Genomic DNA, 18,227 nt, shown 5'->3' with positions numbered 1-18,227 from the left:
AATGAGAACCAGTCAGGTTGTAATATGAAATAAAATAGATGAATTCAACTTTAAAGTGCATATGAGTACTTCTCTTCAATCACCTGAACAGATGAAATACATGTGTTAAGGCAAACAATGAAACATGCCACCATCATATGGCATTTACATATCACAATTGGTTCAATTTGCTTGTATTTGTAACAATGTTTTGGATTTTAAAAAAATGAATCTTTACATAACCGAAAAATTACTAAATCAAGGTTTTAGATATCACAACTCGTAAAAACATTCACAAATTTTTCAACAGATACAAGGCAATCATTCTCAAATACAGGTGTACTTGTAAAGGATTGAGATTTGCAGGTATCTCTCACCCTTTGTTTTACAGCAATATACAAAAAGTATGGCAAGCTCAATTTAACAAAACCCTTGAATAGGCTCATTTATAAGGGATATAGGTATGATATTGTTGTCAAATCATTAAGGATAGAATTTTTTGGTCTACATATTTGATTCACTAAAAAAGTCTTTACATAGAAATTAAAACACTATATTTAAAAGCAGTTTTTGGCATGACAGGGGTTGTGTCTTTATTGTATGACTTATGATGTACTGTGGTTCTCAATCCCGCATGGAAAGAATTGAGATTTATTTTACATACGATGGGGACATAGCTATTTGAAGGTTTAAAATGGTCAGGAGCTGGCATGTCAGTTAACTGCTAATAGTCCTTAGTTTGTACTTTTGTGTAATTTATATTCAGTTTCTTTATTTCTGTTGTAACAAGGGACTCGCGTCTTTTTAAGCTGAATTTTAGATACGTTTAATTGTGTAATATTTTTTCCGGTGGCCTGATTTTAAGGGGGGGTTTATGATCACGCCAAAGTACTTTAACCCCGAACACATTTTTTTGCGCCTGTCCAAAGTCAAGAATTTCTGGCCTCTGTCCTGTTTTGTTTTTACCTTTATTTATGTTTATGTTACTTGGGTATATAGGGGCAACTCTTTCGCTGTACTTGTGTATAATGATGTTCTGGGGCCAGTTGCAGCCTGCCCTGTGGTATGAGGGTTACCTAGTTGTTCATTGAAGACCAGTGGGTGGCCTTGGGCTGACATTTTCATCCAGGTGGGGTTGTTGTCTCTTTGACATATACACCATACCCATTCACATTATATGTATCAAAATATTAGTTTGTTTCAATATAATAATTTACCTTAAGGTCTAAATGAGCAATATTTTTAGTATGTAAATGTTCAACACCATCTAAAATCTGTTTAATGAAAGCTGATGCCTCTTCTTCACTTAAATGGTCCTTCTCTGATATGTACTCAAATAACTCCCCTCCAGACACCCTGAAAGAACAATAACTCTCTCTAAAAACCCTACAAAATCATATAACTCTCTATAGAAACCCTGCCATTCACTTGTGCAAGACAGAATATCTCAACACTGGTGTAGGAAATCCCAGATCTTCAATAGAAAATCAGGTAAGAAACTTTCAATCTTAATAGCTCAATAGTTCAAGTTAACCAACACTATTTATAATCATCCCCACAACAAAGAATGGGGGACACAGTTATCATTAGAAATTGATAAAATAATACATTGTTATATTGAAGAATTCCTGAAATCCATGGTTTAACAATCTGTTGAATATTTTGACCCAGTCTCGTAAGGTAATCAATAAAGGATATCAAAGCACTCAATACAAACATGTATTTTATGTAAATCCCAAACTGATGATAAATGTGAGGGTTTGAAGTACTAAGTGTAATAGATAATCTAAAAGAAGTTCCCTGCAATGTGACCTTCAAAATGGTTCTTTTAAACTCCTTTGAATTTGCTTATTACCTCGGGTTTTTTTATGATAAAATGCAGCTTTAACTTACAATTCCAGCACCAGTATAACTTCTAATCGAGTCTCATAGACTTCGTACAAATGGATGATATTAGGATGGTCAATCTGACATAAGATTTCCACTTCCTTCTTGATATCCTCCATCTTGGCCCCTCGTCTCCCCCCACCGCGACGTTTCCTGATATATTTGGCAGCATATTCAACACCTGTTTCTTTCTTAACACACTTCTTCACAATAGCAAATTTTCCACTGAAAAAGAATAAATGAATCATTGAGCATGTTAGTTACAGAATCAATGCGTGTACATGTTAGGCATATAAGTTACTGAGATACAGAATAACTGAGAACATAAGATACAGAATCAATGGGAGTGTAAGTAACAGAATCATTAGGCATGTAAGATACAGAATCATTTGGCATGTCAGAAACTGATTTATTGGGCATGTAAGATACAAAATCTATCAGCATGCAAGATACAGAATCAATCCGCATGTAAGCTACAAAATCAATGGGTGTGTAAGTTACAGAATCAATGAGTGTGTAAGTTACAGAATCAATGGGTGTGTAAATTACAGAATCAATGAGTGTGTAAGTTACAGAATCAATGGGTGTGTCAGATACAGAATCAATGGGTGTGTCAGATACAGCATCATTGACCAGGTAAGATACAAAACCAATGGGTGTGTAAGTTACAGAATCAATGAGTGTGTAAGTTACAGAATCAATGGGTGTGTCAGATACAGAATCAATGGGTGTGTCAGATACAGCATCATTGACCAGGTAAGATACAAAACCAATGGGTGTGTAAGTTACAGAATCAATGAGTGTGTAAGTCACAGTGTCAATGAATGTGTAAGTCACAGAATCAATGGGTGGGGTAAGTTACAGAATTAATGGAAATGAAAGTTACAGAAACAATGGTTGTGTAAGTTACAGAGTCAATGGGTGTATAAGTTACAGAATCAATGGGTGTGTAAGTTACAGAGTCAATGGGTGTGTAAATTACAGAATCAATGGCCAGGTAAAACACAGAATCAATGGGTATGTAAAGGAAAACTATTGACCAAACTTTACGACAAACGTGATGACTTTTCATTCAGAACTTTCCTTTCATCTGTGGCAACAACCCTTCGGCTCCTGCGTATGGAGTGTTTATATCACAACTCATATGTTATGCCAGAGCTTGCCGAAACTACGCAGACTTTTTATATCGCGCTAGAACTCTAACAAATAGGCTTCTGGAACAGGGTTATGTTGCTACAAGATTGAAGTCATCACTACAGAAGTTTTATGGTCGTCATCATGAACTCGTGGATCGTTATGGTGTATCCATCAGCACCATGAAAACTGATTTATTAAATGAGTCATAGTTTTCCTTTCCTCGTTTGTCTACCCCGGACTTGACCTTTTATGAGCAACTCGGCCGGTGTTTCTAGAAAAGCAGAGGACGCTTACCCTACCGGTGCACCTGGTCCATGCTGTCAGTTTTTAGTGGAGTCCGAGTTGCTTATTTACTTTTGTTGCTTTGTATGTATGATTTTAGTTACTTTATGTTCTTTGTTGTGTATGTCTGTTTTCCATGTCTGGTCTTTGTCCCTGGATTACATTCTTTTGATTACCGCTATAACCTTGGTTCCCTTGATTACTCTTTCTCTAAGACACAGAATCAATAGGTGTATAAGTAAGAATCAATGGCCAGGTAAGATACAAAATTAATGAGTATGTAGGTTACAGAATCAATGGACATGTATGTTATGGAATCATATGCATGAAAGTTACAGACACAATGGGTATGTGAGATACAGAATCAATGGCCAGGTAAGATACAGAATCAATGAGTATGTAGGTTACAGAATCAATAGACATGTATGTTATAGAATCATATGCAAGAAAGTTACAGAAAAAATGGGTATGTAAGATACAGAATCAATGGGTGTGTATGTTACGGAATCAATAGGTATGTAAATTACAGAGTCAATGGGTGTGTAAATTACAGAATCAATGGGTGTGTAAGTCAATCAGTATGAAGGTTACAGAATCCATCCATATGTAGGTTACAGAATCAATCCATATGTAGGTTACATAATCAATCAGTATGCAGGTTACAGAATCAATAAGTAAATAGGTTACAGAATCAATCAGTATGTAGGTTACAGAATCATTGGGTGTGTAAGTTATAGAATCAATCTGTATGTACATGTAGGTTACAGAATCATTGAGTATGTAAGTTATAGAATCAATCGGTATGTACATGTAGGTTACAGAATCATTGGGTATGTAAGTTACAGAATCAATCTGTATGTAAGTTACAGAAACAATCAGTATGTAGGTTACAGAATCATTGGGTGTGTAAGCTATAGAATCAATCGATATGTACATGTAGGTTACAGAATCATTGGGTATGTAAGTTACAGAATCAATCTGTATGCAGGTTACAGAATCAATCAGTATGTAGGTTACAGAATCATTGGGTGTGTAAGTTACAGAATCAATCGGTATGTACATGTAAGTTACAGAATCAATCTGTATGCAGGTTACAGAATCAATCGATATGTAGGTTACAGAACAAGGGATAAATGTTTTGCATAAGGAATACAGATATATATATCAATTGTAAAGGAAAAGGAAACAAAGTGAACTTGATGAGTTTGAGAACACTATATGTACATACTTCTATTTTGTTAATGAGGGTATGGGAAGGTTTGGGGGTCTTGTTTATTTCCTCTATGAGATGGATTTGGTCCCTTATAATAAATGGATATATGACAAATATCATTTCATACACTTTATTCATTTCATTTAGAAAAGCTGATATATTTCCATTTCTATACACTAAAACTAGTTTTATTTATTGAGAGAAACTTTCAGTTAACAAGAGGCTCCCAGGAGCCTGAATCACTCACCTTGTTGAATTTTGCCTTTCAGAGACAATAAATTAAACAAGAAGTTGTCCAACAATTTTGACTCAAGAAGTCTTTGGTAGGACTTATCACAAGATCTTTTCAACAATCCAAAGTTACTTTTAATCTATCATAGTTTTCAAGATATTGACTGAAAACTATTTTTAAAAAAAAGTCATTTTTCCCCTTTCAAGAGCAATAAATCTTACGAGGATTCTGAAGACTTCTGTAGTCCTAATAATATGGATCATTTCAGCTATTGATAGAATTTGGATAAACCTAACGGTTTTGGAGATATATGTGAAAAACTACTGTCTGACCCTTATGTTCTATTTTTAGTAACGGCGGCAATGTTTTTTGACAAATCATAAATGCCCACACCAGTTCTATGCAGAATACCCCAAGAAACATTCATACCAAGTTTGGTTTCAATTGGTCAAGTAGTATCAGAGGAGAAGATTTTTGAAAGAAATAACATTAAAAATAGCAAAAATCATTGAAAAACGGCAATAACTCCAACGGATTAAAACCAAAATTTGACCAGAGATAGATCTTATCATGCTGAACACTTTTACCTCGTCAGAATTCAGCTAAACCTAACGGTTTAGAAGATATATGTGAAAAACTACTGTCTGACCCCTATGTTCTATTTTTAGTAACAGCCGCCATGTTTTTCGACCAATCATAAATCCCCACATCAATTCTATGCAGGATACCCCATGGAACATTCATACCAAGTTTAGTTCTAATTAGTCAAGTAGTTTCAGAGGAGAAGAGTTATGTATAATTGTTAACGACGACAACGACAGACGAAGATGACAGACGCCAAGTGATGGCAATAGCTCATATGGCCTTTGGCCAGGTGAGCTAAAAATCTTTTTTTTTTCCATAAAAACTTGGCTCTTTACACTAATGAAAAAACAGAACTTCACAGCTTATAAAATTCACAACTAATCTCAGTAAGAAATGATGAGGGAGATGATATAACAACGCTTTGCAATATCAACAGCTGTACCCAACACCATACTAACTGTCAGTTATCATTGACAATTATGTCATTATAATGCAATCAACAAGAAAATGGCAAATAGTCTGAAACATAGCTAGTTTATGATAAGATCTTATTTTCTCTATACTTTTGCATCATTATACCTTATTTTGTAAATAATGGTATCCGAATATCCCCATAACATCAAACTTATTGTTTATGTCACCTAATTTATTATGTTGTATAAAAAGTATTGTTCATTAAATTGACAGAATTTTCTTTTTTGCCATCAGTTTCTGTGTAAGCCTTTCATAAAACAATAGAACTTTGTTTCATATTAAACTTGCTATCAATCAATTTTCTTTGAAATGCTAATTTTTTTGGATGAATTTATATTTTCTCCTTAGTCAAGACAGCAAAATGATTCCAAGACTCTATATTTCACACTTTTACATATAGTTAATTGGGAGACAACATACTACCATTCATTTACTTACACTGTAACAAAAACATTCTTTTTATTCCATACAAAAACTCGAACTATATCAAAGTTTGATTAAATTGATAAATCTTGAGGTTGAAGAACATTAGCCTGTATACATGTGTATAACTTCTTGTAATAAGGGCAGAACCAAGCTCAGTTTATGAAGGTCTACATTGTGGAAATAAGAATATAGTTTTTGTAGCTAGATATACATGTTTAACACTGAGATCAAGTTTCCCCTTATAGGCCAATAACATGAGTATGGCCGGGAACATACCTACACTGAGTGAAACATTCATATAATTCTATAAAACTTAAAAATAAACACTACAATCATCAATGAGCATCAGAAACATATAAAATATCTGTTAATTTTGAAACAGTTCACATTTCAATTGATGAGTAATACATGCAGGTGAATGTGCACCTAAAATGCTCATCAGATTGCCAACAGATAAGAGAAACGCTATGATGAGACAGATTTCTGTGATAAGTATTGCTGATTCTATCAATTAACAAGCCATTGTTAAAGAAGTTACATTTTATTAACTCTTCATTTTATGTCGCCTAAAGTCAACCAAGTTTGTACTCATTTTTTTTTTTTATCATCCACAAAAGAAAAGGGTGTATTTGACTTGCAAAGTATTCATTGTATATGACAAATAAGCCAGTTACTTGCCCTTGTTTTTAACAGCTACCACCGTTGCCTGCAGTTTTAACACATATTTACATTACTAAGAAACAATTTTGGTACAAATTGTTACAGATTAAGTTTATGAGTTTTTAAATTTTATTTCAACTGACAAAGTGAGTATTTAATTTAAATGATTTTGGCAATTATCAAAATACATCAGCAGTTAGACATCAAAGACTCAATACATTTAGACAAACATTCATAACTAAAAAAGTTTTAAAATTTCACTATTTCAAATTTATTGATCTGTATGTGGTAAAACTAACACTATAAGATTGATTGCCAATGATAAAACTTTTTAATCATAACTATCCAATAAAACTGTTATCATTAAAATGACAAAATGGGAACAGATGAGACATAATAGATTTCATGTAAATATCTATTCTTACCAGGTATTAGTTACATATTGTTATGACCTAGATTGTGACATTCAATATTCCTCTATTGATTTCCAACCTATAATCAATCCTATACTCCAATTAACTTGTGTTTTATAGAAAGAAACAGGAAGTATAAAAGCAACCTGATACTTTAATCTAACCTTATACTTCAGATAAAGTAGAACAACTCAAATTCATCACCCTAAGTTAATTGAACTGACACAATACAAACTGAACAAGATAACCTACAAGACAACTATTAACACTTTTTTATGCAAAAAAACCTTTGCCATTATACACAGCACTACTTCCAAGGACAAGATGTTGAATAAGAAAATTTGTGTCTGTTGTATAGAAATTAACTGATCATGTCAAACATCAAATGCCTAAGACTCTAATCCTAATCGCAACCTATTACTGGGCAACCATCATTGCCTGAACAAATTACCTAACTTTCCTATGACAACCTATTACTGTGCAAGCACTATTGCCTAAGCAACTTACCTGACTTTTCAATGACAACCTAATACAGAGCAACCACCATTGCCCCAGGAACTTACATGTACCAACACTACACTTGATTTACATTATACAGACACAAGCTACATTTTACTTTATGATCCCAGCATTCACTTCTTTGTTGTACATTAATTCAATTTAGAAAAAAATACATATCATGTTGAAACATGTTTCCTGAATATGCTATTGTTAAGATTTATAAGTAATCATTCCAAAAAACAGTGATACTAGATTGGTGAGCTGACAAACAGGTTACATATACTATTTTGTATTTAGGTTATAGGTTACAGACCACCAATTCAACCAATGAGCATTTGGAACATACGCAAAAATAGTCCTACGCAGAAATTACCCCTGTTCCTCATAGTGCTGTGAAAAAAGTTCTCAGCTCATTTAAAAAATTTAAACAGTTTCTGAAAGGAAAAACATTTCTGTACATTTTATAGGTGCATTTTGCTTCTTGTGATGTGAAGCCTAATCTCCATAATGATTTCTAAATATTCCCCTATCTTGTGAAAACACTGGGATTTCCCATGCTATTTATAGACACTTCACTTCAGGTGACCAGTACTGCACTGCAAGTCTGCTAACCCAACATGCCATTCTGAGGATTGTGAGCTGACATATGTAGAATCATGCTGATATATAGTCCTCTGCAGGTTAAAGTTAAGGTAAAGTCCAGAGAAGCCATTGAATATTGTGAAATTAGCATAGAAGCCTATGGGAAGTGGAATTAGTGGTTTTTAGCCTTAAGCTGAGGCCATGGCAAAATGACAAGTTTCTTGGAATAGCTTTAAACTACTTGAAGATCTTGTAAACTTTGCTATGAGAGGAATACACTACAAAAATCCTTCAAAATATGCATTTTTTTAAGTTATAGGTCCAAATTATGGAAAATTGGTCTTTTTGGCTGAATTTTATGTCCTATCTTGTGAAAAGTGTAGAAAATTTAGTAAAAATGTCAAATATTTAACTTTGAGGGCTATATTTACTTAAATATGGTGGTAATCAGCACTTGAAATCAAGTTTTGTGTAAATTTGAGCAAACATTTGATTAGAAATGAGGAAAAACTCACTTTCATTACTGCGGTTAAGGACATATAAGCATTTCCCTATGGCAACATGGAAAATCCATTTTTGAGTACTTTTTTTGCTTTAGGTGCCCTTTACTTGTCATGTTTTATTGCGAAAACACTGTATTTACAAATTTAAAGCCAAAGATATCGCCTTTTGCGAAAATTTAAAGATTTAGGATTTTTGACATGTGATCAAGAAAAAGGGGGAGGCATGTCAGAAATAAATTTTTAAAAATAGACCAATTTTTCAGAAAATGACTACTTTTAAAGGCTATCTCTTTTTTAATATTGTTAAAAAACAAGTTGTGATTGATTTTTTTTATTTGAAAAGTCAGAAAAAGTTCTTTGCAAATATTAAATGCATTTAAGTATGGTAGAATATTGTCACTTTTTTGCTCGCGCAACTTGGTTACCCTATATTTAAAAATCAAATATTTACAAAAGTGCTTGTCACATTTCACTGAAACTTTGCAAATGCATTCAGTATGTGTATAAGAAGATACTTGTATAGTTATTTATTTTTTCTAAGACAGAAAGTGACTCTTTAGGTTACAGACCACCAATTCAACCAATGAGCATTTGGAACATACGCAAAAATAGTCCTACGCAGAAATTACCCCTGTTCCTCATAGTGCTGTGAAAAAAGTTCTCAGCTCATTTAAAAAATTTAAACAGTTTCTGAAAGGAAAAACATTTCTGTACATTTTATAGGTGCATTTTGCTTCTTGTGATGTGAAGCCTAATCTCCATAATGATTTCTAAATATTCCCCTATCTTGTGAAAACACTGGGATTTCCCATGCTATTTATAGACACTTCACTTCCGGTGACCAGTACTGCACTGCAAGTCTGCTAACCCCACATGCCATTCTGAGGATTGTGAGCTGACATATGTAGAATCATGCTGATATATAGTCCTCTGCAGGTTAAAGTTAAGGTAAAGTCCAGAGAAGCCATTGAATATTGTGAAATTAGCATAGAAGCCTATGGGAAGTGGAATTAGTGGTTTTTAGCCTTAAAGTCAGCTGCAATTGTTGCATTTCACAATATCTGTTCTTTTTTCTATATCATTCTTAAAATGTGTTATTAAATTACAGTAACAGTCCAGGATCTGTTCAGTCCAACACCTATATTTTATCAGTGGCAAAATTAATTCCAATATAAACTTTACAGCTATTAAAGTGCTTCTGTACAGAATTAATTGCTGCAATGTTTATTTGTAACATGCCCCATTAGCAGGTAGATACATGTAACAGTTAAAAAAATTCACACATTTTATCACATTGGATTCAGCAGCTCATAGAGCCCTCTTGAAAACAATACTGTTGATGACTTTCAGCGACATGGATAAATTTATATACAGATGAGGCTTAGAACCGCGGAAAAATGTGAGGCTCTGCTGAGCATTTTTAACAGTTGAAGACCAATTTTGTATATCAAAGTTTTTGTCAAGTCAATGCACTATTATTGTCTATGTCTCTGAAACTTCAAGTTTGTGACATCACAACAGAAAGTTATATTCAGTCAGCGATCATCTTGTTCTGCTATAGGAAATAAAAAATAATTTTATTGAACATCCTTGAAAACCTTAAAACAGGTGTAAAGCCCTTACACTGACCTTTGGTCAAATTATGCTAACAACTCATTTTTCTTTTGAATGTTAACTATGTTAATTTATTCATTAGATAGATAATAAAAAAGACTTTCAAATATTCTTAAGAAGTATTAATGCAATAATACATGTACACATGTAAATACAAATTGGTCTATTAACAGAAAAGTTTTTATTGGCAATATTCCTATCAAAGTATTGCTTGTTGAATAAAGATTTCAATAAGACCTGATTACATAAGCATATATCTTATAAAATTTCTAGTAGACTAAATGAGTGCAATAACTGTTTAAATTGATTGAATATTGATAGTAATATTGATATAAATTGAAAATCAAATAGAACATGACTTGTTGGAGAACTACGTTTGTGTACCTACACAGTAAACTGGGAATACCTGCCTTAATCCAAACTGTGGTGACCTTACAAATCATTTAAGTGGAAATTTGTTTCAATTCAAATAATATTATCCTATCAAAATTCAAACAATTACAGTTTTACTATACTTCCAACAATGCTGTTGTGTGAGTTCATCTGAACTATCCTAAAAAAGATCTAATAAAAAATCAGAACATTCAACTATAAAGATTTCACTTCAAATTTCAAGAATGGTGCATGGAAAATATTTTTAACATGATACAATAATGCAACCAACATCCAACATCTTCTAAGTTCTAATGATATACCTCAGGTTCTTCTTGACAGTATTGAAAGTTGCAAGGTCTGAGAATTTTCATCCAATATACATTGTACCAGGCAGGGATAAAGCTTTAAAGGGTCCATATGTTTGTGTAAAGTCTGAGTGCCAATTGTCCTAACCAATAAGTATAATACTATAATTTTTTAGACATGCGTGTACAATGTAATAAGCCAGTGTAAGATATTTGTGTTCATTTTATCAACTATTTTAGTTTTTCAGAAAAATGTAGCTTCAAAAGGAGCCTGTTAATTATATTTCAAGTGACCATGAATTTATCAAGTTATTCGATGGGTTTACTCTTGTAATTCTTTTCAAATCAAGCATCATGTAAAGAAATAATTATTTGCCTAAACTTATAATATCTAAATGCTTCATGCTTTTATATTTCTACATCTGCCAGTTAATGGCAATGACCTTAGATCTTTACATGTATCATTGTAAAGCCAGTAACCACCTCATTACATTGAACTTCCATTTAAATGTTATTATACTGAAAAGTTCGGTCATAATGCACAAGACATATTGATACTGAATTGGCAGTATGCCTTTACCTCTTCCTGTCTACTTCAACTTTCCAGCATCTCAAAGATTAGTTTAATCAAAAAACAAGTGTAAGTTCAGTAAAAGTTTTATTTATCTATCTGGTTCTTAAAACTTAAAATTGAAAACACAGATAACAGCAGATGTTTTTAGATTTTGAGTTATTTTTAACTTTCACAAATGATATGGCATCCCGAAGCATACTTGACATAGTTGCCAGATAATTTAAAACTGACAGGGAAACTAAACCATGGGAAGAACCTTAAAAAGCAACTCATTCAACCATGGGAAAAACCTCATACCCACAGAGCAACTCATTCCACCACTGGAAAATCTCATAATCAAGGACTAGGAGCAACTCATTCAGTCATGAGATAAACCTCATATTCAAAAACTACTCATCCACAATGGGAAAAATCTCATACCCAAAGGCAAAGAGCAACTAACTCATTCCACCATGGAAAAAAGCTCATACTCAAAGAACAACTTGTTTAAGAAATAAATCACAGGAACTCATTTTATGGTTGTTTTACCACAGGCTGGCCATTTATGTTGTATTGCTTTACTTCGAGCAATAGCGAAGTGTTGGTCATGTGTTTTTCACTTTTTAAAGTTTAAAGAGCTTTAAATCACGTCATATTAGAATTCTCCATGATTAACATTATATTTGAAGCAAGAATACATTTAATTCATTGACATAAAATAAACAAAGATCTGTCACTGAAAAGGATGCATCATTTTATGTACAGGTGTCCACTTACATGTATATCTGTATTTCAATACAATCAATAGCTTTAAACTGGAGGCAATATGTTTAACACCATCAATATCTTATATAGAGTTAGAATGAGTAATTAACTATGTTTAATAAAATACAGTCTACAGATACATGTACATGGATAAATAAAAATAAATGTACATGGATAAATGAAAGTAAATGTAAATAAAATGCTTTGCGGGACAAAGCTTGATATGACCTCAGAGGTCAAACTCTAAACAGTTGGGGCAAGTATGGACAAACCATTCAGGACAATACATGTTTCTAACTCCACCCTTTCTGCCCTTAATTTCTCTGAACAGTTCAAGTCTTTATCCCAAAAATAAATCCAAGTCTGATTATTGTGGTATAGAATATTGTGGAACAATATCATAGACATTCCTATGCGTTTACTCAAGTTAAATATATAGTTACAGTTGTAAATCCTATGAAATACTTGGTAAGGCCCCTTCTTCGCCCCTTATTCTAAAAACAGTTGGGCTATAACCCTAAAAATCAATACCCACCTTCCAATTTTTTGCTGTCATATAAAAATCTACTAAAGTAACAAAACTGACAGCCAGGAGTATGTTAGGATACTATGAAGCTTTCTATGCTTCACATTTCAAGAATTCATAAAATGCTTCAATTAGGAAATTATAGAGCTTAAAAGGTGTGAAGGCCCTTATATGTTAGTCAATATTCCACATTGCAGCAATTTTGCAAAGTATATAACTAAGACCATTGAAAGTCTTGCTAACAGTGTTAGAACTGTCAAATTTGCTTTGCAAATTGGTGATCTAAATATTAAATCAATTCATATTGAATACGATAATAAATCACATGTGTATTCACAGTTATTATGTTGGCTCCGTCTACAACTTGTACAAACTACATGTCCATGTAGAAGTACCTAAATTTGGTCAAGTTTTGTACTTTAAGTTTTATGGAAGCCTAAATGTTTAACCAATTTACCTCTGCAGCAAATTACAAAAATTCTAAAATTAAGTTTTGAAACCTCCAATTACAAACATAATACAACTACCTATGTGTACATGTTGGTGTGGTCACAAAATGCATGTTTAATACTTCTGCAATGCAATTACTTTAATTTTCAATAAATGCATTAACATATAAAAAATGATAAACATAAATCATGAAACAATTAATTTGCTCAATTCATATAACACCTGTTCTTTAGCACCAAGAAGTAAAATGTATGGAATAAGACTACGATTGATTGATTGATTGATTGTTAGGGTTTAATGCCCAAGCAGCAATATTTCAGCTATATTCAGGTGATGAACATGAAATGGATGATAATGAAATATGGAATGGGATACAAGGATAATGAGGACGAAAAGTTTTGATTGCCACTGGAAATAGGGAGAGGTGGGTAGGTTCGGAAATTTAGCCTCCTGTGGCAAAGCCCTATGGTTCCTACTCCGGCAGAATACCACAGAAGTGTTCTTTAACGTGCGAGGAACGTGGCATCTTTCCCAACATGGTGCACAACTATAGTTTGCGGTCAGGTTTTCCACATTATGGCCTGATGACCCTAGTATGTAACACTCCAGGGGTACCCCATTCCACCACCTGGGGCACACATCCCAGTTGCTCTGTAGGCAGAGCGCCCTAGCCCCCGGCTAGGGTTCTGAGCACTATTTAGTCGCCTCTTACAACAAGCTTAGCGCAGCTGCAGGACTATTCTTTTGACACCCTGACCTGCACAGGGCAATAAGACTATGAAACCTTCAAAACTTACAGTATACAGAACAATATATAAAGTCATATTCTGATTAAGTACAATGAACAAAAGTACATGTAATTTCTAATAAAGTACTTTTAATTACATGTAAAAAGTGCTACAGTGCCAAGTAGAGAAATGTGCATTTGTATACCTATAAATACAACTGTACATGTACAAGTAAGTATGTATGCTGTATCATATAGAACGAAAACATAATATCCTCTTTTAAACAAAACTTGTATCATTACATGTATTATCTTTTACTGTGCAGGATGTAACATGTACATGTACAGTAACATTGTTAAACTTAAATATACATTGTACATGATACAATACAACCTACATACATGTACATGTACAATGTACAAAGGTTATATATTCACATTTATGTTCATGGGCTTTTTCTAAACATACCGTAAATGGAAATGTGAATTTCAATTTTACTTCAGGGCATATCAATTAGCTGTGTTAATTGAATTCATGATTATTTTTAGGAACTATTTTGGTTAACAATATGTTTAAACTATACACTTACAATAAAATGATCTGTTGGTAAACGTAATTCAAAATAAAAAAGTAAAATTGAACTATCATTTTCTTCTTCTAGTGGTCATTCAATTAATACTTTTTGATACATGTCCATGTAAGCTGATAATAAATCTATTTTGTATTGACTTACAAAATGTACACAAGTACTTACATTTTATAAACAAATTAAATGGTATTTATGATTTCAGAGAATATGTAAACAAAAAACATGGCAGCATGCATATTGAGTGACATGGATCTTGAAGGACCACATACATGTATAAACTTCTGTGCAGCAATTTATGAACATTTTAGACTCAAGTTTAGCCATATTAAATACTACCAAATCTGACTAGAAATCACTGAGATGGAATCCATCTCTGTGGAGCCCGCCATGGCAATTATGCCATATATATGCAACGAATTTAGAAAAAAGCTTACCAACTCAAAATTTTCAATTTTAAATGCGGCACTCATATTCAATAGAAATATTTACCAATTGAAAAAGAAGTATGGAGTCAAATGTTTTTGCTTAAATAACCAAATGCAATTATAAAAATCTAACATCAAAAGACAAAGACACAAGTATGTCACAAAAAGAACAGGAATTTGACCTTGAGGTCAAAGTTCAAGGTCATAGGCCACAGTCCATAGACTGTGACCCATCGTCTTTAGGAAATCTACCCACATGCCAACTATCAAAAGCCCACATCAAAAGACAAAAAAGTTACAGCCCAGACACAATTTGTCACAGAAAAAATAAGAATTTGAACTGGAGGTCAGTTCTAGGTCATAGGCCACAATCCATGGACTGTGACCCATCGTCTTTAGGAGATCTACCCACATGCAAAATATCAAAAGCCTACCTAAAAGACAAAAAGGTTACAGCCCAGACATAAGTTGGTAACAGACAGCCGTGAGATCACAATTCGTGGAAGAGCCTTTCATAACGTTTGTCTCAGATTTATTTATTGGAGTTAATCAATTAGAATAAATACCTAATAAAAACTTTAGACTAACAACACAGTTATAATAATTCACGAAATGCATCATGTAAAAATCACCATTATCTTTGCTTGTATGCCACCAGAACAGAAAGTTATTGTTCATATCTTCTATACTGTTTTGACCACTGATTTTATAAATTTTGACCAGTGCAATTTTATGCTACCAGTTAGTAACACAAGTATGTTAGTATTTAGTATATACCAGAAATAATCCAAACATGAATTGTGAAGTGGGAGGTTTAGCATGTTATGAACCTGGTTTAACCCACTGCTCATATCAGAAATGCCTGTACCAAGTCAGGACACCGTGGTGGTTTCCAACTTTGTTTTTTACCTATTATCGCTTTTGTTATTCAGACTTTCCTTTTGACTACTCCCTTTGACTATTGCCTAAATGTTATCAATTCGGTAATACTGTTATTATTTTTCATGTCACAGAAGCAACATTTTTGTACTTAGTATTAGTATTTATGATGTGTATACATGTATGTACAGTACCGTATGTGCTATGAAGAAATCACTTAAATTTCCTCACACCATGAAAATTTATTAGGTTGAAACAATTATTTTAGTTTAAGTAAAACAATACGCTATTAAAAAGTAATAAACATACTCTTAATATGACAAACACCTTCTACATGTTGTATGTAATTTTTATCAGACAACGCAGACTGTGACCAAACATATAACAAAACTGCATACATGTGTATATACAAAAAGTACATGCATATACATTGTAATTTTCCAACTATACTACAATTCTGGACCACAATGTAAAAATTACAGCAGGCTAGGATAAATATGTAGCTTTCCAGTCTAGCATTTCTGGAATTATAAATGCTTCTATGATATTTCTGAGTAGGTTCATTCGTAAATTTCACTACAATGTAGATAAATGCAACAGTCAAGGGCAAATCCCAGATTCCAGGTTAGGGGAGAGTAAATTGAATTCAAAAAGTGAGCAAAATAAGTCAAGCAATTTGTGAAGGACGTATTTGGGAAAAATCCATTATCTCATGCAGAAATTTTTCACCATTTTAATGAGTGTGTGTACACCCTGCATACATTTCCTTGGATCTACCTCTGAATATTTTCCATCAAATATATATAACGGTGTGATGAATATGTCAAAATGACAACGACCCCACCTGGATGAAAATGTCAGTCCAAGGCCACCCATTGGTCTTCAATGAACGACGAGGAAACCCTTGCACCACAGGGCAGGCTGCTGCTGCTGTGCTGGCCCCAAAACATCATTATAAACAGGTTCAGCAAAAGAATTGCTCCTATGTAACTAAAACTTAGATGAACACTAGTGACCAGTGGCTGTTGTGTTGAATTTACATTCAAGAACTTAAGTACTGAGCCTGCCCAGAAATTTAGCATTAAAGGGTCTATTGTTACAGTTTATATATTTTATAACTATTATTAATATTTCAGTTGCTCTTATACATGGTAAATTAAGAAACATAAGTCTTGACTAAAGTCTATGATACTAATTTCTTACTGGTTCTGATGTGATGATAAATCATTTAATTTAGCGAGGATATTCATTAATAATTATATGTAATTACAGCAACACAAGACAGGTAAACAATTTGATTTTATGGTCTTATTTTATTTGGTAAACTTAAGGACGAACTCCATAAAGATAACCAAAACAAAGGACAAACAGACTTGTTTTTGACTTTTGTTAAAAAATTTGTGTTTGGGGGTATTCACTTCAGAAACTAATTTTCTTACCTTCCAATTTCATCGCCGACTTCATAATTACTTTCAAAAATGTCTTGTTTAAATTCCATATTATTCAATAGATATCATGTCGTTAATCCATTAAATATAAAAATGAAGTACACCTGAAAAGTTATTAAAGTTTTCTTGCTCAACATCTCGAACACTGTCGGCTGCTTGTGAAAACCGGAAGTTGGTGAGTCATTGGAAATTTAAGACCGAACGAAATTTTATATAACAAACGCGCTATAAAGATAGAAAAAAAAGTCAATTCTATCCATTCAAGGTCTTATGATTTTTACAGTAGAACTCTAAATAAAATACCCTCGATTCTATGTAGTTTTTAAGGTAACATGTACTAAAAATATTGGTGATTTTTTATGCCTGTATGTATGGAAGTCTATTTCTGTCATCAAGATAAATAAAAGTCGCGAAAAATTATCTCGAAAAGTCGTGATAATTTGGGTATTTTATCGACATAAATGACAATTTTATCTCAAAAAGTCGCGATAATTTTTCGTGATAGTAAGGATAATTATGTCGACCGTTCGAGTTAATTATCACGACTTATAGAGAGAGTCATGCCAATATGTAGCTTCGACATAAATATTTTTGCGATAGCTTTTTAATAATATCACGACATTAGAGCTAATTATTTTGACAAAATAGATACTAGTACGGAAGCGTATAGGTATCATTTTTTGTTGTTATATATTT

The 18,227-nt window shown here is 33.0% G+C and overlaps 1 protein-coding gene across 2 annotated transcripts in view; it reads right to left on the bottom strand.

Annotated features, from left to right (window-relative positions):
* LOC148623196 (death-associated protein kinase 1-like) overlaps positions 1–17,716 on the bottom strand; it is a 67,009-nt gene extending 49,293 nt beyond the window's left edge. For both annotated transcript variants that reach the window (XM_088573808.1, XM_088573809.1), the window contains exons 1-3: positions 17,523–17,716; positions 1,873–2,091; positions 1,197–1,335 (exon numbers count right to left, since the gene is read on the bottom strand). In XM_088573808.1, coding sequence (XP_088429934.1) covers positions 1,197–1,335; positions 1,873–2,091; positions 17,523–17,581 — 417 coding nt within the window. In that variant the 5' untranslated portion in view covers positions 17,582–17,716. The remainder of the gene's footprint in view (positions 1–1,196; positions 1,336–1,872; positions 2,092–17,522) is intronic.
* Between the last annotated feature and the right edge of the window lie 511 nt (positions 17,717–18,227).

The sequence above is a fragment of the Perna viridis genome, chromosome 3, assembly GCF_037379345.1.
Source record: "Perna viridis isolate PV_CMFRI_1.1 ecotype Kerala chromosome 3, ASM3737934v1, whole genome shotgun sequence".
Taxonomy (NCBI): domain Eukaryota; kingdom Metazoa; phylum Mollusca; class Bivalvia; order Mytilida; family Mytilidae; genus Perna; species Perna viridis.
The sequence above is the reverse complement of the archived record's forward strand: the minus strand, read 5'-3'. Positions and strand labels throughout refer to the sequence as shown.